Source organism: Mus musculus, chromosome 10 (assembly GCF_000001635.26).
Source record: "Mus musculus strain C57BL/6J chromosome 10, GRCm38.p6 C57BL/6J".
Lineage (NCBI taxonomy): Eukaryota > Metazoa > Chordata > Mammalia > Rodentia > Muridae > Mus > Mus musculus.
The window spans coordinates 95,521,432-95,546,979 of NC_000076.6; the positions used below are offsets into that span (position 1 = coordinate 95,521,432).

At 40.2% G+C, this 25,548-nt stretch overlaps 1 protein-coding gene across 2 annotated transcripts in view; it reads left to right on the forward strand.

Moving 5' to 3' along the window:
- The window catches only part of Ube2n (ubiquitin-conjugating enzyme E2N), a 30,497-nt gene extending 6,270 nt beyond the window's left edge, over window positions 1-24,227 (forward strand). The window contains exons 2-4 of one of the 2 annotated variants that reach the window (NM_080560.3): window positions 19,774-20,020; window positions 20,207-20,347; window positions 20,841-24,227. In NM_080560.3, the coding sequence (NP_542127.1) occupies window positions 19,774-20,020; window positions 20,207-20,347; window positions 20,841-20,881 (429 nt within the window). In that variant the 3' untranslated portion in view covers window positions 20,882-24,227. The remainder of the gene's footprint in view (window positions 1-19,773; window positions 20,021-20,206; window positions 20,348-20,840) is intronic. The other variant, XM_006514344.4, reaches the window with a different exon arrangement.
- The last annotated feature ends 1,321 nt before the right edge of the window (window positions 24,228-25,548 follow it).

The window sequence follows — 25,548 nt, forward strand, 5'->3', positions numbered from 1 at the left end:
GTGGCATGTCACTGCAGTCTTCTCTCAGAGGGCTGAAGCAGGAGGATAGTTGAGTTTGAGTGTCATCTGCACTGCATAAGGGGTATATGAAAAGGTGGCTCAAAAAAGAAAATTAGACTTTAGTGGTGGTGGCACATGCCTTTAAACCCAGCAGATCTCTTGTGTTCTGAGGCCAGTCTGGTCTACAGATAGAAGCCTGTCTCAAAAAAAAAAACAAAACAAAACAAACATAAACAGACTCTCGATTAAAAACAACTTAAAGGAAGAGAAAGGATTTTTTTATTTTAAAAGTATGAGTCTTTTGCCGCACTTGTGTCTGTGTACCAGGTACGCACCTGGTGTTCTGAGAAGCTGGAAAGGGCATCACACCCTCTGGATCTGGAGTTGGGCACCGTTGTGAGCTGTTGTGTGGGTGCTGAGAATTGAACCCAGGTCCTCTGAAAGAGTAGCCAGTACTTTTACCCACTGAAGCATTTCTCCAGCTGAAGAAAGGGTTTATTTGGTTTACAGTTCATGAGTATGGTCCATCCTGGTGAGGAAGTTCTAAAGGCAGTTTGAGGCGGCTGGTCAAGTTGTATCTGCATAGGAAGCTGAGAACAGTGAATGTCCATGTTTAGTTAACATTCTCCTTTTTCATACAGTCCAGAAACCAGGCCCAGGAACGGAATGGAGTTGCCCTCCTTTAGGATAGGTCTTCCCACCTTAATTAAACAAATCAAGGTAATGCCTTACTTATGGGGGTGCCCGTGTTCTAACTTAGTCCAAATAACCCCTCATAGGTATACCTAGAGGTTTGTCTTCTAGGTGATACCAGGTACTGTCATAGTGGTCATCAGTATCTAATTGTAATGCTCAGGCTGTCCTGGGGAACTTAATATGTAGCTGGTCTTGGACTCTGCAGCCCTCTAGTGTAGGCCTCTTAAATAATGATATTCTAGGCATACAAGGCACCATGCTAAGCTTTATGATTCTTTTTTCTTTTAACATTTATTTTATGTATGTGAGTACACTGTTGCTGTCTTCAGACACACCAGAAGAGAGCATCAGAATCCATACAGATGGTTGTGAGCCACCATGTGGTTGCTGGGAATCAAACTCAGGACCTCCGGAAGAGCAGCCAGTGCTCTTAACCACTGAGCCATCTCTCCAGCCCTGGCAGTGAGTCTTTAAATGAGGTTTTGGTCATACAGGTTTTTTTTGTTTGTTTTGTTTTGTTGTTTTTTAAATTTTCTATAATAATAATTTACAATGAGCTAGACACTGTTCTAAGCATGTTGCATGCATTAATTCCAGTAGCAGTCCTTTGGTGGATTATCCCCCTTTTATAGGTCAGCCATCCTGCGAAGAGACCCAGTGCTTTGTGGAGCAATGATTTGAACCCAAGTGGTTTGGTTCCCTGGGCTAAGAACTACACATAGCAATGCCTGCATTTTTATGTCTTGTGGACCAGTGGATTAAAAATGTGTCCAAATTGCAGGATCTAGGTGCTTTAGAGAGAGGGTGGGAGAGTGTTTTGTCTGTATGTGTACCATGTTTGTTCCTGGTCTCTGGAGGCCAGAAGAGGATGCTATATTCCCTGGGACTAGAGTTAAGGACAGTTATAAGTTGCCATGTAGGTACTGGGAACCAAACCTGGGTCCTCTGCAAGAACAGCTTAGGGGAAAATATTGATTAGTTAATTTATTTTTCCAGTTGGAAACTGGTTTACAGTGGTAAAACTTAACTTCCTTTTTTTTTTTTTTTTTTTTTTTTTCTTTGAGACAGGGTTTAGTATAGTCCTGGCTGTCCTGGAACTCACTTTGTAGACCAGGCTGGCCTCTAACTCAGAAATCCGCCTGCCTCTGCCTTCCAAGTACTGGGATTAAAGGCATGTGCCACCACTGCCCGGCAAAACTTAACTTTTAACGTTGGCATCTTGTTTCTGTTTTGTTGTTGTTTTTTTTCTTTGTTTTGTTATGCTGGAATTGCAGCTAGGACCCTATGTATGTATTCTATTGTTGAATTATGTATCACCACCCCACTTGAGACAAGGTCTGAAGTAAAATTGCCCAGGCTACCCTTGAATTTGAGCTATTCTTCAGCATCCAGCCAACCTGCTCTACCAGGTCCAGCTGGTTTTTTGTTATTTTGATTTTTAAGATTGGATCTCATGTATTTCAGATTAGCCTAGAACTTACTGTGGAGTTGACCTTATATTTCTGATCTTCCTGCCTCCTGCCTTTAATTTTCAAATTGAAATCCCATTCAGATTTTAATTTGAAAAGTTCTTTCCTTTTAGAAGTTTGTACTAAGTGTTAAACACTAAAAGTAGTAATAGAAGAAAGTCTTTCTCCTTCTTTTGCTAGTCCAGTCTCTAATGCTGCCTTCTCACTGAGAATTGAAGGAATAACTAATTTATTCATTTGGGTTTTTTTTTTTCCTTTTTTTTCTTTCTTTCTTTTTTTTTTTTTTGGTTTTTTTTTTTTTTTTTTTTTTTTTTTTTGGTTTTTTTGAGACAGGGTTTCTCTGTACAGCCCTGGCTGTCCTGGAACTCACTCTGTAGACCAGGCTGGCCTCGAACTCAGAAATCCGCCTGCCTCTGCCTCCCAAGTACTGCAATTAAAAGCGTGCGCCACCACGCCTGGCTTCATTTGTTTAATTTTTAAGGTATACTTTATTAACAAAGTTCAGCACTTTGAAAATTTGAAATTTAGTGATTTTTAATATATTCAGAGCCATGTTACCAACACCACCAATTCCAGAAGAAACGTTTTCTTTTCTTTCTTTTTTTTTTTTTAAGATTTATTTATTTATTTTATGTATATGAGTACACTGTAGCTGTCTTCAGACATGCCAGAAGAGGGCATCAGATCTCATTATAGATGGTTGTGAGCCACCATGTGGTTGCTGGGAATTGAACTCATGACCTCTGGAAGAGCAGTCAGTGCTCTTAACCACTGAGCCATCTATCCAGCCCAAGAAACGTTTTCTTAAACCGTGAAAGAATCCTCTACATTCGTGGATTGCTGTAGGGCATCTTTGTAGCTTAGTTGCTAAAGTGCTTGCCTAACCTGCACAAGGCCATGGATTCAACAGCACCTCATATCCTGGGTGTGACGGTGTATGCATGTAGTCTCAGCACTGAAGAAATTCCAGGCGTGTGACTGCCTGAACAAAACACAGAACAGTGTTTTAGGCTTAGCATTTCATTATTTTTGTCTCCACTTACAAGTCTTTTACATTTCATCCAACTTAGTTTATAACACAGAAAGATTTACGTTTTCTGGCCTGCTCTCTTGAGATGTGTATGAGCACTGCTAGTGATTCTTCACCAGTATCTACTTAGTGCTCTGAGAGCCATTCCTCTTCCTCCAGATTTTTTTTGGGGGTGGGGTGGGGGCTTTTGTCCTCTTCTGGATTTATTTTTTAAACAGTAATCTGTGAATTGTCACCTTTTCACAATGAAATGTGTAAAGATGATCTTGAAGGGTCTGGAGATCTCTTGTGGGTAGACTTGGGTTCCAACTCCATCTGCTACATAAAACCTGGTGAGATGGCTCAGTGAGCAAAAATGCTTGCTGCCTAGCCTGACAACCTGAGTTCATTCTGGGACCACCATTGTAAAGAGAGAACAGACTTGTGCAAGTTGTCTTCTGACCTCCACACTCATGTACAGTGCACACACATGCATACACAGAAAGTAAATTAGCCTTCCCTTTCATCTTACTTCATTGACAGTTCCTTTCTGTGCTTTCTTCCCTATGCAGTTTCTATATTATTGATCACTGGTGGATTTTCCTGCTCCCTAGTTAAATCACGCATGGGTGTCTAGTGAGAAGTGATGACTAACTTGCTTCTCATATTGGATAAATTCCAAGTTAGATGAATGTTGGGTGATGCTCAATAGGAAAAGAATCCTCGAACAAGTTTTCTGTTTCCTTTGACTGTTTCTTTGCTTAGAGTTTAGCAGTTGTAAGGATAACTAAGAGGTGTTGACTTCATAGTGGACACTGATTTTTTTTTTTTCCAGTGTAGACGTTTTTAAAGGCAGAACAGTGGCTGACGTGGCTCTGCCTAAAGATAGGAGTAAGACGTTCTTGTGAGGTTTTAGTATTTGGCTTGGCTTCAGTCCTGCAGATTTATAGGCTGACGGTTAAGCTTAGAAGGACTGAATACTCTAGTATAACTTTAATCATTTCATATTAGATAGAAATAAATCTAAGCTGGGCAGTGGTGGCACATGCACACTTTTAGTCCCAGCACTTGGGAGGCAGAGGCAGGCAGATTTCTGAGTTCCAGGCCAGCCTGGTCTACAATGTGAGTTCCAGGAGAGCCAGGGCTACACAGAGAAACCCTGTCTCCAAAAATGGAAAAAAAGAAAGAAAGAAAGAAAGAAATGAAAAGAAATAAATCTAACATGATCCATAGTCTACCATTGTAGTTGTTTTTTTGTCTGTTTCTATAAGATTTTTTTAAAAGATTTATTTATTTTATATATGTAAGTACACTGTAGCTGTACAGATGGTCTTGCCCTGATTGCTCTGGTCAACTCCGCTTGCTCAGGCCCAAAGATTTATTATTATAGATTACACTGTAGCTGACTCAGACACAAGAGAAGAGGGCGTCAGATCTCATTGCGGGTGGTTGTGAGGTACCATGTGGTTTCTGGGATTTGAACTCAGGACCTTCGAAAGAGCAGTCAGTGCTCTTACCCACTGAGCCATCTCGCCAGTCCTGTAAGGTGTTTTTAGAGAAGGTTCTGAGGATTAAGTAGTTTATGTGAAGATACAAATTAGTTTCAAGGATTAATCTTCACATGAGCCTCTTTACATACATATTCTTGCTAAAACTATCTAGCTTTCTTGTATTGTTTTATTATTCTTATTTAGTTTTGAGACAAGATCTCACTATGTAGCCATGGCTGCCCTGGAACTCAAAGTGACCTTTCTGTCTCTGTATCCTGAGTGCTAGGATTAAAAGTATGAACTACCATGCCCAACCTTATCTAAGCTTTTACAAAAGTGTTTTTTGTTTGTTTGTTTTGTTTTGTTTTTTATTTTTCTTCGAGACAGGGTTTCTCTGTGCAGCACTGGCTGTCCTGGAACTCACTTTGTAGACCAGGCTGGCCTCGAACTCAGAAATCCACCTGCCTCTGTTCCCCCCAAAAAGTGCTGCGTGCACCACCACGCCTGGCCACAAAAGTTTTTTATTAGCCTTAAATATGTGCCAAGTGCATATGAGAAAGTGCACCCGAATGCTGCTGCTTGTGGAGCCCAGAGGTGTTGGATCCCCTTGAAGCTGGAGCAGTCACCAGCTCCTTCCAGTGAATTTAACAATTCATTGCCTGAAATCCCAGAGCTTTAAGGTTTGGCTGTTTCCCAAGTAGTTTAGCTAGGATCTTGAGGATTCTTTTTGTGGTTTTAGGTTACGTGCTGTTAATTTAGGTGTTTTGTTCAGTCCTTTCAACAGTTTCAACAGAAGAATCCACTTACTCTAAACATGCAGTGCAGCAATTGACCATAAGCCACCCACTGACTCTTGGTGTGCTTTCTTCCTGCTTTCCTCTCAGGCTGCTCCATTGCTCAAGTCTGAACAGGATACCTGTTCAAACAGTGGGGCTGGCTATGTCCCCAGATTAAACATGTCCTTTTACCAAAATAAGACTCATTTCCTTTTTCAGTAAGCTCAGCATGTATGTATATAATCTCTTTTAAGTTAACTTTTTATAACGTGTAAGGGTTTTTTTTTTTTTTTTTCAGGGTTTTTTGTTTGTTTAAACCAGGGTAGCCCAGATTCTTTTCAAACTTTAAAATTCTTGCCTCCACTTCTCAGGTTTTTGAGAGGGAAATGCCACCATAACTAGCTATTTGAGTGATTTTTTTGTTTGAGACAGGGTCTCAGCCCATACCATGCTTGAATTGGAGGCTGAAAGGCTGGCTTTCAAATTCTGATCCTCCTGTCTCAAACTTCCAAGGAGTAAGAGCTATATGCCACCAGTCCCAGGAGAGTGCTAAGAAATGTATACAATTGTGCAAACATATTCCTTCACTGAAGCCTAACACTTAGAGTTTCACTGTTTCAAAGTGTGCTTCACCACAGAGTGAATACCTTGCTTTAGTGCTAACATATGGGTATAGTGTCTTGTCTTAGGGGTTTTACTGTGCTCACTATTTCTGGAGGTATACTTGAATGTTTCTTAGATAAGTTCTAAACAGTAGATTTGTTAAAAGATGAGGACATTTTTGCAATCCCACTGGCCTTAACATTAAATGTTAGTGTTGCTTTTTTTCTTATTTTAAAATTCTACATATTGTCAATTCCCATGGTAATGAGGTCATGTCATTTTAAAACAGGGTGACTTACAAGGTTCTTCTGTTTTTCTACTTGATTTTATCTAGCTTTATAGAGCTAGTATTAAGATACCCATTTTATATGTATATATTAATAGTATTTAATATGTATTAAGTAGTATTAGATACAAAACTCAGCAGAAAAGTAACTCATTGAAAGATGTCTTCCATCTTTGTTTCAGGACATCAGTCACCCGAAAACCTTGTAGAATGCTTGCCTGGCACGCACAAGATCTTGGGTTTGAGTGCCAGCACTGTTTATAGTTTATATTTATATAGTTTATGATGTTACTATATAACACTATATGTTAGTTTATAGTTTTATAAACCAGTTATTTTAAGGTTTTTTTTTAATGATTGCTGTGACCCAAACTGGTAACATGAGGTGAATTCACATTTATACTTTTAATTTTTTACATTTATTTATTGATGTTGTGTATGTATCTGTATGAAGTATACACATGCCATAGTTTGCATATGGATAGCAGAAAACAGTTTTTGAGAGTCAGTTCTCTCTTACCCTGTGGGTTCAGGAGATTGAAAATAGGTCCTCAAGTTTAGTGGCAAGCATCTTTTATCCATTGAGTAATCTTACTGGCCCCTAATTTTAAAAATTTAATTATTATGTGAATATGAGTGTAGGCATGTGTGTGCAATGGCATGCATGTGGAAGTCAGAGTTGGTGCTTTTCTTCGTCTGAGTTTTAGGGATCCAGCAGTGCTTTTGCCTGCTGAGCCATCTCACCAGCCCCCCACATTCATCTTTTTAAGATAATTTCAGAGAATATTTTTAGGTTATCCACATGAAGTGATTTGACTTGATACTTAATTATTTGTGTGTGGTGTACCCTGTGTACTTGTGGGTGGGTTTTAGGAGTAGTTAAGGTTGGTGGGCAGTGCCTTTGCTTTTACCAATTAAACCATTTCACTTGCCCCACCTTTACCTCCTTACATGAGTCAGGATTTCACTTGGTTGCTCTGGCTGGCTTCCTTCACACCCTCCTCCTGTCTTAGTTTCCTGGGTAGTTGGAATAGAGCAGATAGCACCATGTTCCAAGTTTTGTTTCTTAAGCTATTTAATTTCTAATTCTATTACTTAATATTTATTTTATGGGCATGAGTGCTTTGGATGCATGTGTATGCGCCACATGAATGTGGGATCCTTTGGGGCTAGAAGAGGGGTATTGGGATCCCCCTAGGAACTAGAATTAAAGACAGTTGTGATCTGTCTGCTTTTTCCTCCTGAACTCTGGGATCAAAGTCATTTGCACTACCATGCCGGACCACATTACCTCTTCTTTAGTGGGGCATTGGGCTTTTCCTCTTTGCTTTGGCTTTTATTGTGTGTGGTTGTCTCCCTGTGTCTGTTGGGAGAGGGCATTATGTGGATATCAGAGAAAAGTTTGTAGAAAAAGTTGCCTATCTCTTTTCATTATGAGTCCTGGAAATGAGACTCAGGAGCAGATCATCAGGTGTGGTAACAAAGGGATTTACTCCTTGAGCTGTCTCATTGGCCCATGTGTCTTAATTCTTTTCTGGAACTAAATTATGCTGTTGGTATAATTGGATTGATTGCAGATTTAGACCAACATCACACCAAAAAATTGCATGTCTTACCAAAAAATCGAGCAGCTCTACTTCCTTTCCTTCTGTTTGTTGTTAGAAGCAGATGTTAGGGACATCTGTAGGCACTGCATTGTGTTGTGGCTGTTGCATTTGAGATCTGAATTCAGCTGAAAGGAACACTGCTTGCTTTGGTAGCACACAGGCTGAAACTCCAACAGTACAGAGACACTACAGTTGAGTTGTCCCAACTCTGCTGTCCCTATAAAAGTGTGATCACTAGCTTCTAGGGTGCGATTATTTGCAGTGCAATTTGTGAACAGTGATGCAACCAGATTGAGGAATGAAGCCAACAATGCAGCTGCCGGTAACAACTGTGTACCTTACACAGTTTTAGGGCTGCTTTTTGTTTTTTTTTTTTTTGTTTGTTTGTTTGGTTTGGTTTGGTTTTTGTTTGTTTGGTTTTTGGTTTTGGTTGTTTGAGACAGGGTTTCTCTATATAACAGCCCTGGCTGTCTTGGAGGAACTTGCTACAACCTAAAGGCATTCGCCATCATGCCCAACTTCGTTTTAGGGCTTTTGTCTGTATAAGATAACATTCTTGAATGTGACTTGGGATTTTGATTGCTAGGAGTATAACTAATTTCATGTATATTAATTTCATATTTTATGAACAAGTTAAAACCAAAAGCTTAGAAATTGGGTATGGTGATACATGCCTGTAATTCACTACTGAAGCAGGGTCAAGATTTAGAGGTCAGCCTGGGCAAAACAGCTATGCCTTTCCTCAAAAACAAAACCACAAACACCAAAACTAGATTTCATTGGTAACAAATTTCTTCCTTGTTTAGAGAATGTACTGGGACACAATCTATATCTATATCTATGATTATCCCCTAGGGCAAAAGACTATGGAACAGTACTTACAATTACAAGTCTCAGAGATACTCAAAGGGGAAATTTCTAGTAACAGTAAGATTTAATTTATTTTAATAAAGTGCCTGTAAGTTTAGTGCCAGAGTTTTTGGTGTTCAGGGCAGGCCTCAGTTTTAAGCATATCATACAATTTTTTTTCCTTTGTAAGGTAAAACTCTCCAGGCTGTAGTATGAATTTAATACTATCTTAAAATGATTTTAAACTATGTAGAAAGCCGTTGATAGACATTATAATTGCCTTATTTTTTTCTTCCCCACTTAGTTCCTCCCACAGGAATCCACTCCATTCTCAGTCTGTTAATTTCCTGTCCTGCCCTGGGTTTCTATTGCTGTGCTGAGCATCACAACCAAAAGTAACTGGAGGAGGAAAGGGCTTAGGGCTTGTCTTACATGTTACAGTCCATCAGGGAGGCCAAGGCAGGAACTGAAGCAGAGACCTCGGAGGGACATATCTTCCTGGGTTTTTCCCATTACTTGCTCTGCTTACTTTCTCATACAACCCAGGACCACCTGCCTGGGGTGGTATTTAATCCCTCCCCCAAAGTGAGCTGGGCTTTCACACCAGTAATTAATCATGGGCAATCTGATGGAGGCATTTTCTCAATTGAGGTTCCTCTTCTCAGATAATTCATTTGTGTCAAGTTGACAAAAAACTAGCCAGCATGTCCCCTTTTCACTTCTCTAATTTTAGAGACTATATAGTTACCAAGCAACCAAGGCAGCTTTAGGTAATTTGAGCAGGAACAGCATCTATTAGGCATTTCAATCTTCAGGAGAGCCACAGAGGTAGCTAGTAAGAGGTTTAGGATTGGACAGCAGTGATTTCACTGCATCATTGGATTTGGTACACTCTACGATGTGTGTAGTCTTGATGCTCGTGTCCAGTAGAAGCTGCTGCTATTCCACTATTTGTTCCCTTGGTGCTAACTCCTGACATTCTTTCTACAATGGACTCTTCTAATTAAGTTCTGGCACACAGGGTTTTTGTTTTGTTTTTGTTTTTTGTTTGTTTTGTTTTGTTTTAAACAGAGTTTTGCATAGCCTGGGTTAGCTTAAATTTGATGTGTAGCTGAGGATAACTTTGAATTCCTGATCCTTTTGCTTCTGACACCCAAGTATTTGATATAAATGCCTGTATCAAAAATTGAGGAATTAATATTGAGGTGGCAAGGAGAGATCCATAAAAGTTTGTGGGTGGGTGTGTTTATGTGTGTCTAGGGGTGTGTGCTGATTGCCAAATCAAGGGTGTTTACTTGTGAAGCAGCCAAAAGAATAATGGATGGAACAGTGGATATCTACAAGTCTGATTTTGCTATTACTTTACCGTGCAGTCTTACACTGTGGCTATCATTTGGTTACCTCACATTTCCATATTTTTCTACGGCTCCAGCTCCAACATAATAGGAAGAATAAGGAAAGGAAATATGTGTGTGAACAAAGGAAAATATGAATGATTAAGGGAAATTTTTTTAATCAAAATTCAAATTCAGTTTTACTAATGCGTTACATGGGATGTTAAGTTTACCATATAAAACTAACATCTAACAAGCAGCTCCCCTGGTTGTCATTGATGATGAAGCCAGACCCCTTTTTCTTCCCCTATTAAGTTACTATTCTCGGATATAAAATATGCAAGCTAAAAAAACCAAAAAACCTCACCAATGACAGAGCGCGCATGGGTTGGACCTACCCCCCCCCCCCCATTTGTAACAGAAGTGCAGCTTGGTCTTCATGCAGATCCCTCAACAACTGGAACAGGTTTGTCCCTGAGTCAGTTGCCTGTGTGTGGCTCTCGTTCCCCTCACTGGGGAACTTCACTGGAAGCGGATGACTCTAGTCCTGTAGAGACTTAATGTTCTGGGACAAGGGTGGGTGGTCATACCCAGAGAGGGCTCCCCCTTTTCAGAGGAGAAAGGGAGGAGAGGGGGTCTGATATTGAATGTTAAGTGAACAGATAAATAATTTTTAAAAGCCAGCTTGTCAAATTTATTAGTGTTTTAGAAACTTGGCCTAACAAGACTTCCAGTGGAGTGTTAATAATACTAAGTTAGATCCTTTTCTTTTAGTGAGCAGTGAAAATTCCTTTTTGAAATAACAAGCACAGAGTACTCAATAGCAGAAGTGAAGCAGTTTGTGACCTTGCAAGTGTGGGTGCCCTCATTGAGAGCAGAGAACTTTTATGACCCTAAACACCAGTCTCTCCCTCCTTCTCTTCATTGGCTGAGTAATGGAGGATTGCAGTCTTTTAAAAGAAGATTTATTTTTATCTTATGAGTGTTTGGTTTGTGTGCCACAATTACAGATGGTTGTTAGCTGCCATGTGGGAAGGTTGGGAATAGAACCTGGGTCCTCTGGAAGAGCAAGAAGTGGGTGCTGTGCTCTTAGCTGCTGAGCCATCTCTCCAGACCCAGGGTTACACCCTTATATACATTGTCACTTTCCCAACAAGTACACCTGCATTGATTTAGCATCATTTACATCTCGTTGGCTAAAAAACATTGCAGAAATGTTATTTAGGCAGTGGTGGTGCACATGTTTAATCCCAGCGCTTGGGAGGCAGAGGCAGAGGCAGGTGGATCTCTTGAGTTTGAGGCCAGCCTGGTCTTCCACAGAAATCTCAACTAAGCTAGGACTTTTCCACTAAGGCCAAAACTTTGTAAGCAAGCACTTATGGCTGACAAGGCAGTTAACATTCAAACAGGGTCGCTCCCAACACAGAGCTACACAGAAACCTTGTTTTGAAATGTTGTGGGAAATACTGAAAAAGAATGGCAAGTTCCCATGCTACACCCAGCTACTCTCTGCCAAGGTGGTCTGTGCACTAGTGGGCAATGGCTGGCCAGTTCTTATCTTGTGGAGACTCTGACTCAGCTCCAAAATCTCTCCACCCAACTCACTAAGTTCCCACTGGCTGGTTGTTACCACACCAGCCCCATGCTTCAAAACTCCCACGGCCTTTTGTGGTGCATATCAGGCATACCCACGCTTTGCCGTACCTTTCTCTCTGGAACCCAGTTGAACCGCTGTGTGAAGGAAAACACCACACAAACTTAGTTCAAAAACAATGGTAACTCAATCCCTGGGTGCAACAACTAGAATCCTAATCTTGTAAGCCATATTAAATCTAAATCCCCAAGTGGTGAATCCTGACAGATCTGCCATTGAAACCTGAAGACACTAGTAGCTACTTCTTGTAGTTGGACGGAGGAAGAGAGGAAGCAGGAGAGAGTTAGGGGCTTTTTGGATGGGGATAGGAGAGGACAAGCATGGGACTGGCGGGGTAGCAACCGGGCAGTGGGAACTTAGTGAAGCTGGGTGGAGAGAATCTGGCACTGAGTCAGAGAGTCTCCAGGAGTTAAGAACAGGCCAGCCATTGCCCGCTAGAGCCGGTCAGCCCGCTGGGACAGAGAGTAGCTGGATGTAGCCCTGGAACTTGCAGGTTTTTTTTTTTTTTTTTTAATATTTCCCGAAACATCAAAAAACAAAAACAGCAGAAAAAAATGTTGACCTTGTCCTGTTTGCCTGCAGTTTAGGCAGCTTGGCAGTTAATTATTTTTACTCTAAATGTCTAGGTTCAGTGGGGATAGCTAGACTATAAGACATTAACAGGTCTATTCATCTGTAGCTGGGCCTAAGCTTCTGTTTTGGAAAAAAAAAAAAAGAGTATTATATTTTGTTTCTTAAACTTTCATTAGGCTTCTGGGCTACCAGCACTGGTAAAATTATTCCTGAGACAGTTTATTAAAAGTAGAAAGAATTCAAATTACTGAGGTCTTCTTTGTTTTTTGACCCAGGATTTCTCTGCATGGTTGTACTAGAACTCACTGTTCTCTCCAGGCTGGCCTCGAGAAATCCAACTGCCTCTATCTCCTTAGCACTGGGATTAAAGGCATGTGTATCCAGCTAAAGTCTTACTGTTTTATGTTTTGAGTTTGTGATATAATAAAAATAATTTCATCTGGGTGTGGTAGTGCTTACCTTTACTCTCAGCACTGGGGAGGCAGAAACCAGTGTGGTCTTTATAGATAGTGAATTCTAGGACATCTAGGTCTAGGGCTACATGGTTAGACCATGTTTCCAAAAATAAAAAATAAAAGGAATGTTACCTCACTCATCCAATTAGGAAGATAAAATGAAAATAGTCATATAGCTGCCTTGAATTTAATTTCAAAGCTGGATATATCTGAAGGACAATGTTACCATCAAGAGTTTTGTGAGTGTTTTACGAATGAGTAGGGGATGCATCTTTAACTGTGGTGTTAGTATTTGGAAGCCTTTCAGAAAACATAAAAAGATGGAGGTTTACAGTACTTATTTGCTATAAAGCTTAATATTAATATATCTTTAGAAATCAATCAGCAAGAGTCCTAATCTGGTCATAGCTTGTTAGAACTTCTGTTAAGACCATGATACTCAAGTCTGAAATGAACCTTTCAGAGACTGACAAATCTAATTCTGGGAGTAGTGATATATTTTATATGGGTACTGGAGCGACACTCTCAGGTCTTCATACTTGTGCAGCAATACAGTTACACTTAACCTCCAAACTGAGCAGAAATCAACCCACCCTTCCTAGAGAAGGGGGGGAAGGAAGATAGGGAGAGAAAAGTGTTTTACTTTCCACTCTCTGAAATCAGAGCACGACAGTTCACACCTGTCAGGAAGGAGGATTGCCATGACTCTAAGGTCAGTGTGGACACAAAGTTGAGTTATAGGAAAGAGTGACCCAGTCTCTTTTTTTGTTTTGTTTTGTTTTTTGAGACAGGTTTCTCTGTGTAGCCCTGCCTGTCCTGGAACTCACTTTGTAGACCAGGCTGGCCTCGAACTCAGAAATCTGTCTGCCTCTGCCTCCCGAGTGCTGGGATTAAAGGTGTGCGCCACTACGCCCGTCAAGAGTGACCCAGTCTTATGGGCACTCAAGGAAGCATTGGCAGAGGCAGGTGGATCTCCAAATTCCATGCTAGCCAGGTTTACATAGTTCTATAGGTCCTCCATAGGGTGAGACCATGCCTCAAAAAACCAAAAAGTCAATACTTCATTATATAGTATAAAGCGATGGGTTCATGGAATATCAAAGATGGCCAAGTGGTTTGCTTTTTTTTAAATTATAGATAATTCCAGGTCAGTATGATTAATATAGCAGATTTCAACCAAAGATTCTTTTCCTATCTTTCACTTGTGTTAATGAAACTATACCTTCTCAGTAAAAATGGAGGAAAAGTGAGATTATTGCTTAAATGTACTTCTTTCATGAACTGGTGATTACTAAGGTCTAAAAATAGTCCTCTCTTAACTCCAGTGCTCTTTATTGCCCTAGCAGACCAGTTGGACCTTTATAGTTCACTGTCAATTAATTGCCTGTCTGTATCATAGAGATTAAGAAACCAGGTCGACTAGAGCCCAACGCCTGTATTCAGTCTTGGCTCTGCTGTTTCCTAGTTTTTTCTTTTCTAACTGGTTACCTTTTCTTCCTCGTTTACTAAATGAGTATGAGGATTGAGTGAATTAATTCACTTCTTTGCCTTGCATTTGAAGTCTGGATCAGAATGGGCCCCTTTAAGGACATTTACGTTAATGCCAACCTTAGCTTAGACAAGTGACATGGTACTTTGAAGAGAAGAAAAAGACTTCACCTTTTGGAGTGAACTAATGAACTTTTTTTTTTTTTTTTAAAGATTTATTTATTTATTATTATATGTAAGTATACTGTAGCTGTCTTCAGACACTCCAGAAGAGGGCGCCAGATCTTGTTACAGATGGTTGTGAGCCACCATGTGGTTGCTGGGATTTGAACTCTGGACCTTTGGAAGAGCAGTCGGGTGCTCTTACCCACTGAGCCATCTCACCAGCCCCCACTAACGAACTTTTTAAAGAGTATTTTATGTTTTTGTTTAATCTGTTGATGTCTTATGTCCACTAGAGGGTGGTGTTAACGGGAAGAATTAAAATGGTTTCTTGGTGATTAATCAATATTTCATCGTGTTGTTAGTTGCCTTGCTTTTTTCTGTCGTCTCTCCCCCACCCCCACCCCCCGCGTTATCATTTTTAGACAGTGTTTTGACTGCAGCAGACAGCAACTCTGATCTAAAGGGACTGGCAGAGAGCTTTCATGACATATACCAGTTAGTTATTCCATATCTTCCTATATTACTTAGAGATTATTTTTGAGTGGAAAACGTGACAGTTTAAAGTTGCTCTACAAAAATTTACCCACATATATGAAGTTCATTTGTTCTTAATGATCTGTCAGTAATAAACGTACCTTGTTTTGTTTTGTTTTTTATTCTGTAGGTGCTAGCTTCTAGTGGCTATGGAGCAGTTGAAATGTGGCTAGTTTGAATTGATACATGTGCTTAGTATAGATTAAAACCTGGACTTGTGAAGGCTTAGTGTGGAAAAAGATTAAAATATTCTGTTAGCCATTATATATTGATAACATGTTCAGATAACATTTTTAACATATTGGGTTAAATGAAAAATATTATGAAATAATTTACCATTTTCACAAAAATTACCATTCTAAGGAGAGAGGGAGAGGGAGACTGAGAATATGTTAACTTAGTTGGTAGAGCCATGTTTACAAATACTATTTCTGCCATTTGTCATGGTACACAATTTTAATTCCAGCACTTGTCCTGGAACTCACTCTGTAAACCAGGCTGGTCTCAAATTTAAGAGTTCTGCCTTCTTTTTCCCCCCTAAGTGCTGGGATTAAAGGTGTGACTGCAGTTTCAAATATGTCTTAAATAAGTATTGCAGTTTCTCTACTTAACATAATAATTTGAAGCATCACAGTCAGTTTTTTAAAAAAGATTTATTTATTTATTTATTTATTTATTATATGTAAGTACACTGTAGCTGTCTTCAGACACTCCAGAAGAGGGAGTCAGATCTCGTTACGGATGGTTGTGAGCCACCATGTGGTTGCTGGGATTTGAACTCAGGACCTCTGGAAGAGCAGTCAGTGCTCTTAACTGCTGAGCCATCTCTCTAGCCCCCAGATTTCTTTTTCTTGAACAACTTTATTTATAGGTTATTTATTTATTTTTTGTTTTAGCTGGCCAGTGGTGGTACATGCTTTTAATCCCAGCACTCAGGAAGCAGAGGCAGGCAGGCAGATCTCTGTAAATTCAAGGCCAGCATGGTCTACAGAGTGAGTACTAGGGCAGCCAGGACTACACAGAGAAAGACTATCCAAAACAAACAAACAAACAAATACCTGAAATTGCAATTTTTTAAAAAGTACACAGCTATATTTTTTGTTGTTTTTTTGTTTGTTTGTTTGTTTGATTGGTTTTGGTTTTTGGTTTTCAAGACAGGGTTTCTCTGTATAGCCCTGGCTGTCCTGGAACTCACTTTGTAGACCAGGCTGGCCTTGAACTCAGAAATCCACCTGCCTTTGCCTCCCAAATGCTGGGATTAAAGGCATGCGCCACCACCACCTGGCAGTACACAGTTTGTTTCTTTGTTTGTTTGTTTGGTTTAAACCAACCAAACAAACAAACCCTAAAAGTTGCTGAAATCAAGATCTTTCCCTGTCAGTGCTTTCTCTCCCTCTCTACATTTCTAATTTGGAACAAAGATAGTTCTGGATTATAGGCCAGTGCTACCATGCCCAGTTAGGTTAGGTGGTGCTAGGACCAAAGGTTTCCTACAAGTCATACAGACAATCTCAGCTCCACTCTGTAGCATAGCCTTTACCTTTTCATTAAAGAGAAACAGGCTTTTTATCTTTTTTAAAGGATTTATTTATCATTTACTATATATATACATTTGTGTGCATGCACTAGGGGCGCACAAAGTCTAGAAGAGGGAGTTGGATCCCCTGGAAATAGAGATAAGGGATGGTTGTGAGACACCTAGTATGGGTGCTGGTAGTCAAAGCTCAGCAAGGAGACTCTAACCCTGAGGGAAACATCTTATTGTTTCTCTTTAGCAGTCATCACTTTAGTACTATCACTAACACTAAGCAAAATGTGGATTGTTTGAACACACGTTGTCAGAGCCGAGACTGGTGACTAATGGACCAGTAGAGTATTTTTGTTGGATATGCTGGACTAAGGGTAATTTTACATCCAGGTGTGCGGCAGTGTGAGATTTTATGCTATAGCTAGATGAAAAGATCATATTGGGGGGGGTGTCTTGCTGAAGGGATGAAAAGTGCATAAAACTTAAATCAAGCCCGCCAGTGGTAGTGTACATCTTTCATCCCAGCACTTGGGAGGCAGAGGCAAGCAGATTTCTGAGGCCAGCCTGATCTGCAGAGTGAGTTCCAGGACAGCCAGGATTACACAGAGAAACCCTGTCTCAAAAAACAAAAAACTTAAACCAGGAGTGGTGGTGCCTGCCTTTGATCCTAGTACTCTAGTGACAGGACAATCTCTTGCATTGTTTTATATATGAAAGAGAGGGTGGGAGGAGAGAAAACATCCACACCATAGCACCCGTGTGGAGGAGGGCTTTGATGATAGAACTCAGGCTGTCAGGGTTGTGTGCCAAGTTGTACCTGCCATATTGTCTTGCTGGCCCATCAACTAATATTTCTTGATTGGGGTTGACCAAGGATAACTGCAGCTTTGGGAAGACAAATTGTGTGCAAGGGGAAAGTACCACAACTATATGAAATATAAAAAAGCGGGCTTGCTCAGAAAGTTAAACAAGTGAAGCAGTAGGAACTTCAGCTTTGTCACTTAAACCACACTGCACTTACTGTCCTTACGACGAAGCACTGTAAGACCTGAAGGTTCCTCGTGGTTAACCTTATGTTTGGTAGGAGGGAGGGAGAGAGATTATATCCACTAGTGTTTCCTTCCCTTCTTCCTACTGTGGGTATGGATTTTAGACACTGGTGTCAGGTTTTTCTATTCTCACAACCTATGCTAAGTTTGGGAAATGGAGAGTGTTTCATCAGATAAAATGATGATCTGTATATTGTGTGGTGACATGGGAGGGATGCTTTATATCTCTAACTACTCTGTAGTGTAGATTCCAGTGAAATCTTAGATCAGTAAGGTCACAGTGGTGCTTTCCACTTGTTGGTTTTTGAGACAGGGTCTTGCTGTGTGGCTGGCCTGGAACCCAGACTAGCTGCTCTCTGGCCGTAGCCACCCAAGTGCCAGGACTACAGGTGTACACCCCACACCCCACTAATGCATTCTCTGGGAAGAGTGCCTGACTAAGAGTAGGTAAATGGATGACAAGGGTGTGAGTGTGGAATTTGACAACGCACAGTGATTTTTGAGCTATTTTAGGATCTGATCTTGGAGGTACTTTGGGTAGCTTGTTAGACCTTTAAATAGCTGCTACTATGTATAATCCGGGAGTGGTGGTTACTTAGAATCTTGGACCCCCTCCCCCTCTTTCAGCCTTTCTTTCTTTTCATGGAGACTTGGGATAAAACAAAGTTGAGAAAGGGCCAAAATTGAAATTTTGCCGCCTAGTTTGTTTGTTTGTTTATTTATTTATTTTATTTTATTTCTCTGCCCCTCTGCTGATCTTTAACATCTTTTTCCGCTTAAAATAAAGGCTAGGGTCCCTTTTTGGCTTTTCCTGGGGGAAAAGGACAAGTATAGTCTTTGAAGTAGAAATAATGTCTAGTAGGTTGAGGAACTTTCAGGAGATTAAATGAACCAAAAAGTCAGGGTGTGGGGATAAATGAAGGTGAATTGAAAGGTAGGCAGAGCACAGGAGTCCCTTGCCAGGCTTTGACGTTTAAATAACTGGAGAAGGTAGAACCTGGAAGTACAAGATGGCAAGGTCCAGGTTGGAAGCCAGGCAGAGTACTAGGAGGTTGTTTATTTAGTCTGCTAGGTAGAGGCTGACCTTGAACTCAGATATGTGCTTCCAAGAGTATGAGAGCTGTTGTTGCCACACTCAGTTTCCTAGGCTTATTCTTTTCTCCAGTACCTCCAGAGTGTGGTAGCACTCTGCGTCCATGCTTCCGCCAGATGAAGTTGGAAAATCCTATGGCAAAGTGGTCTCTTTATTGAACAAGAATTTTGTCATTCTTCCCTATTTTGTGTATTGTTACTTACATAACATTCCCACTGTTTTAAGCACTATAAGTCATCTAGAGATGGTTTGAAATATAAAGATTTTTGTAGTTTAAATACAAATACTTGTACAATTTTATGTAAGAGTCTTGAACATCCAGAGATTTTTGAGAATTCTAGACCTCGTCTGCCCTTGACTACAAAGGATGACCAAATTTTAGAAGAGTTCAATGGCCTATTTTTCTTGCTTTTTTTTTTTAAGATTTATTTATTTTATGTGTATAAGTACACTGTAGCTTTAGATACATCAGAAGTGGGCATCAGATCCCATTACAGATGGTTGTGAGCCATGTGGTTGCTGGGAATTGAACGCAGGACCTTTGGAAGACTAGTCAGTGTTCTTAATCACTGTGCCATCTCTCCTGCCCAGTGACTTGGTTTTAAATATAATTTAGAGCAGGTTGCTTTGCCTATTGTAGCAACCCTGGTGTCATTTTTCTTTTCCTTTTATGTGAGCATAAAAATTGGTTTTATTAATCCAATCTAGAATGTGATAATGTCCTGCAGTTATATTCAGTTGGTTGTTGTTACATGAATGGTCTGGTGTTGGTTGGTTGGCTGGTTGGTTGGAAACAGGGTTTTCCTATATAGCCCTGGCTGCTTGACTGTCCTGGAACTCACTATGTAGGCCTCTGCTGGGATTAAAGGTGTATCCCATCATACCTGCCATAAAGCCTTTTATTATTGTTTTGGGTGTGTGCATTATTATGGCATGATGCAGAGGTCAAAGAAATTCTTAAAAGAACTCAAAGAAGAGTTTCACGTTTTATGTGAAAATTATGCCATTGGGAGATTGTGTTATATTTAATTTCAAAAGACGAACTTCCTAATTTTAATTTTGGTGTCTAGTGAAATGACATTTGTTTCACAGGTATGCTTGTTTTTCTGTTGTAGGAAACCCAGCGTTTGCTGGCAGAACCAGTTCCTGGCATTAAAGCAGAACCAGATGAGAGCAACGCCCGTTATTTTCATGTGGTCATTGCTGGCCCCCAGGATTCCCCCTTTGAGGGAGGGACTTTTAAACTTGAACTATTCCTTCCAGAAGAATACCCAATGGCAGCACCTAAAGTACGTTTCATGACCAAAATTTATCATCCTAATGTAGACAAGTTGGGAAGAATATGTTTAGATATTTTGAAAGGTAAGTGTTGTTTGTCACCCTGTGCTTTATTAACGTGTCCTTTTTGTCCTAAGCATTCTACATTTAGAATGTAAGCATTGGAATCTCACTGTATGCTAACAGCCCCAGAGTGTGTGGGAGGGAAGTGCAGCAGTTCTGGGCCTGTTGTCCATGCTTTATCATATACTGGGCCTGTTACCTTCATAGATAAGTGGTCCCCAGCACTGCAGATCCGCACAGTTCTGCTATCAATCCAGGCTTTGTTAAGTGCTCCTAATCCAGATGATCCATTAGCAAATGATGTAGCCGAGCAATGGAAGACCAACGAAGCCCAAGCCATAGAAACAGGTACTTAATATCTATTCTCTTTCTTTCACCTGCTCTGCTTTTCAAGCTAGGTCCCTTACCATTTGATGTTTTATTTACAAGCTTACATTTAAAAATATTCTGTGAAGGAGATTTTGCAGTGTTTAACCACATGTATATACTATAATGACTACTGTATTGGCAGTATGTGAAGATACTAGAAAACTTGGAAACTGTTCTTTTTTTATGGTCCACTTAAAGGATATAGCCATTTATAGAATCAACAAACTTCTTCCTGCTATAAACATATCATCTATTCAAAAATGAAAGAACGTTTTCTATCTGTTGAATTTTATGAAAGGTTTGAAGCTAGTCTAGTCTATATAGTGAGATTCTTAGAAAACAAAACCCCTAATTAGTTGCACTGTTTTGGTAGTAAGGTATTCAGAAAACTGGTCTGATCCAGTTTATAGGAGATGGTATCTATCTTGTTTGGAAAGAAACTAACAGCTGCATATTTGTTTTTTGTCTACAGCGAGAGCATGGACTAGGCTATATGCCATGAACAATATTTAAGTCGATCAGATCATCGAGTGTACACCACTTCTCCTGTTCTGCCAAGACTTCTTCCTTTTTTTGTTTGCATTTAATGGACACAGTCTTAGAAACATTACAGAATAAAAGCCCAGGCATCTTCATCTTTGGTGATTACATGCACATTAGCAAATCTGTCTTGTCCTGATTCACTGTTGTAAAGCATGAGCAGAGGCTAGAAGTACCATCCGGGTTGCTGAGAGATGCTGAGAAGCAGGACTCTCTGCTTTGACTCCTTCCCCATCATGGTTAAAGTACAAGGCACTGTGAATGAAGGTAGTTGTCAGGGTTAGCTGCCAGGGGTATGGGTGTTATTTTATTTTTAGGGGGAAAGTAGTTTTATTTTAATTTTATGGCCCCCTTCCCCCTCCCCCCTCTTAAAGGATCTAATTGCAGTGGTTAAATGCAGCTAACCAGTTTTTTTAGAATATGCTCTCTAGCCAAGTCTAACTTTAGACGCTGTAGATGGACAAGCTTGATTGTCTGAACCAAAATGGGAACATTAAATAAACATCACAGCCCTCACTAATAACATTGTGACTTTGCTGTCAAGTGTAGATTCTCCACCCCCACCCCCACCCCGAAAAGACGAAGAAAAAGCTTGTGACCATTTTGTATGGCTTGTCTGGAAACTTCTGTAAATCTTATGTTTTAGTAAAATATTTTTTGTTATTCTACTTTGCCTTTGTACAGTTTATTTTACTGTGTTTATTTCGCTTTCCCGATGTGACAATCGTATTTAAAATTAAAATGGATGGGACATTCTGTTTTAGTCCTCTCCATCTGACAAATTGGCAAGAGGAGAATTTTACCAGTTTGTTTCATTGATGCAGATCTGTGTTAGGATTCTACTGAGTGAGTATTTATAAACTGGCTCTGAGCATGCATGAAGCATCAATATCTCTTTTTTTTCTTAAGCCTCCTAGAAATTTGAAATAAATATTACCTGATTCAATTAGGTGATCCTTGGTGTCCTTGCCATGTTTGAAAGTTGACCATACTCAGCAGTCACAGTGAAGAGGGCAGTTGCATGTCACATATGGCATTTGAGCTTCAGGTGTAGGTTATGACTTCTCTTGGTTCTTGTCTGAACACTATATGACCATTGGTTTGTGCTATTAGGAAAACTCTAGTTATTTGATTTTGCTGAGGCAGTTTTGAGTCCTCCTGCAGACCTAATGAACCCGGCAAGTGGTGTCATTGGCTCTTCAGTTCCTGTGCATTTGCTATGTAGCCCTGGCTGTCCTGGAACTCACTATTACAGACCAGGCTGGCCTTCAACCCAGAGATCTGGCTGCCTCTTCTAGGATCAAAGGCCACTGTGCCCAGCTATTCCTTTTATCCTTTAATTTGCTCTTAGTAGTTGTTTTTTTTCCTGTGTAAAACAATCCCTTTCCACATTTTCTACATGGAATTTCTGATTCTTGCTATTTTAAAGTCGTATACATGTAAATGCTAACCTTATGGTCAGAAATCTTCATCTCCATAATCTTCATGCAAGGTTATGGATTTCTTCATAACTTAAGTTTTTTTTCTCTTTTGAATGCAGACTATTTTATTGTGTTAGAATAGAATTTAATAGAATTATCTATTAAAATTATATTTTCAACATATAAGAGCTTTTGACAACTGATAACTGGATCCTTCCAAATAAATGCATTTTGTTAACAAATGTAAAGTTTAGAATAAAATTGCTAATGGCCCTACCTGATACTGTGAAATTTTAAACTCTCTAACAGCAGTTGTTACAATTCTTGGCCTGAGTACATCTTTGTCCATGGCTAAGACAGTTCTCACTTTAAAAAAGCAGACTTGACAGGACTTGAAGTTAACCATTCACCACTCAGCATTCCATCCTGAAAGCCAGAGCTGCTCCTAGTCATAGCTGATGCCTTACACATTACCCACAGTGGCCTGGTGGGCAGAGGTTTCAGTTTTCCCAGTTTACATTAGGACTCCTAATTTCCTGGCATCACATTTTCTTTGAAGGTTTTGATGAGTCCCATTGTTTGAAATTTGCTCTCTTAGCCAGTTGGAAGAAGCAAGAATTGTTACTTATGCCTGGGCTGAAAAGAAACAACAGGTTGAGGTGGAGGTTGAACTCTGGTAACTACACCTGGCTTATGGACCTGTTTTCGTTGGCCAGGAAAATGGTTGGTTCAGAGCTGTTAAATGATAGTATTGCAGAAACTCGGGATAGTGAATAAGACGTAGCACTAATTAGACTGATGATCATTGTGTGGACATCTCCTGGCAGGAGCTGAGTAGCAGTTACCACTGGATGACATGCCATTCTCTTTTTCTGTTTAAAGTAGGTCGGAATCATTCCCAGCCTACCTGTTTCTGTATGTGTGGTTCTGTTTTCTTACAAAGTTTTGACTTTGTAGCCCCAGCAAAAGAAAGACATTCACTTAACAAAAGCATATTAACATTTGCCTGCTGCTTGCTGGTTTGAGGATGTAGATGTGAATGAATAGTTTGGGCCTTTCCTTTGAAGGGACAGCATAGGCGTGGGAACAACACAATAGTTGCAGCTCCTCTTGGAAAGGCTAATCTTCTGGACTCAAATCAGACAAACGCCTCCAACCTCCAGAAATCTGCACATGCAGAGCTCAGAGAGAGAAGAAAACCAACTTCTTCCAAATTGGCATCTTGAAGTCAGTTCTGAAGCCCTAGAGTATAAATGTGGGCTTTGTGGTTTGAAGTTTTTGTTCTCTTTTGTTGTCTATTTTGCTGTGATTCACTTCTACTGTGAGATTAGTTAGCCTTGGTTCACTCAGATCATAGGCATTCTGTATATAATACTGAATACTCACACTAGACCAGGAATGTACTTGTAAGATAAAGTTCAGTGTAAATCGATATATTCAAACCACAGGGGTGCTGTGCTCAGCATTTCTCCGGAGGGTGGGGAAGACCATCTGGTGTTCTGTAAGAGTGCTCCCAGTCAGCCAAGTAGACCTCAGTGGTGTCATGTGGACAGTTGGTTGGCTTTGTTTCCCTGGTGGTTTAGGTATTGTTCTCTTGACTAATGTAATAACATCAGTTTTTATTACTGCAGAATCGGAAGTTTTAGGACTACATAGGAGAGCTATCCACATACAAATTACGAAGTGAGATGAGAAATTGGGTACCTAACCCACTATTCCGTAAGAAATATGTAATATTTCATTGGAATGTATTCTGGGGCTGGGAGCAACATTTCATTTAGCTATGAAGCATGCCGCCTTTTAAGGAGCTATATCAGGGTTTATATTTTAAGTAAAAGGAAAACATGTTGAATGTAATTTCAAAGAAGTATAAACAATAAAAACGTATACCGATTGGATGTGATGATTTGACTGGTCTGTTTCCTGCACTGCTCACTCACCTCCACACTCATTTCATTATCACTAAGGCTGGGCATCTTTGCTCTCAGGGTTAGCCTTTCCCTCTACACACTTCTGTTACTAGGGATTGAACCTTTTCTTGTGTGAGTTAGGCAAGTACCTCCAAGATGATAGTCATCTATCTTAGCTGGAATCGTCCAGGAAGGTATTAAAAACCAGGGAGAAGCTGGGTTAGGGGGCAAAATGACTTTAAATCCCAGTATTAAAGGCTAAGTAATCAGCTCAAGGCCAGCACAGAATACTTTAGTACCAGGACAGCTGGGGCTTTTAGGGAAGGCACAGGGTGTTTTGTCTATATGAGCACCATGTTTGTGGCACTAACCTCAGACTAGTTTGTAAGCCGATGTATGGGTGTTAGGAAACGGCAATTCACCTCATGATAAAGCTTGATTTTGGAAGATCTTTGTTTCTGTGTATCTCTGGCTGGCCTGGAACTCAGAAATCCCCTTGCCTCTGCCTCCCAAGTGCTGGGCGTGCACCACCACACCCGACTTCAATAAAATTTTTACAAACTATAGAACAAAAAAGCTATACATGGAAGACTTAGATGCTATGCATAAACAGATAGTGAGGCAGCTGGTTATTCTATCCAGTGTGACAGAAAATCCTGGTTTTTCTCTGTAGTCCTGGCTGCCCTGGAATTTCTCTATAGCCCAGGCTGACCTTGAACTGAGATCTTCCTGCCCCTGCTAACTATGCCTGGCTTCAGACTTGGAAATTGAGACCAATAGAGACCAGGCTGGCTTTGAACCTGTGATTGATTAGCATAGCAGTGCTGCTCTCCTTGTCTCCCAGAGCTTAAAGGCATGTGTTATTACTACTTACCCAGCCCAAACTACTGCATTTAATCACTGCTCTGAAACTTCTAGTTCTTTTACATGTTTGAGTGGAAATTATAGTAAGGAATGTCCTGTTATTTTTCTAGTTTTGGTTATTAACCTATTAGGAAACTTCATGGCGTTAAGCCACCAATCCAAGTTAGTCGAAGTGCACAAGAGCTGTGTGTGTGTGTATGAAGTCTGATGTGAGTTTTACTGTAGAATGCCACATGGAAGTATAGAATGGCTGCACATGATATAAATCTAGCTGAGGGAACAGATTCTATACAGCAAAGGCATAGCTCTGAAACCTGTGTGTGTGATGCTGTGAACCTCTGTGGGTGCTGGAACCAATGTCAGATCATTTCAAAGAAGAGCAAACACTCTTAAGCCATTTCTCTAGCCCCCTGTAAAAGCATGTACCTGAAAGATGAAAACAGGC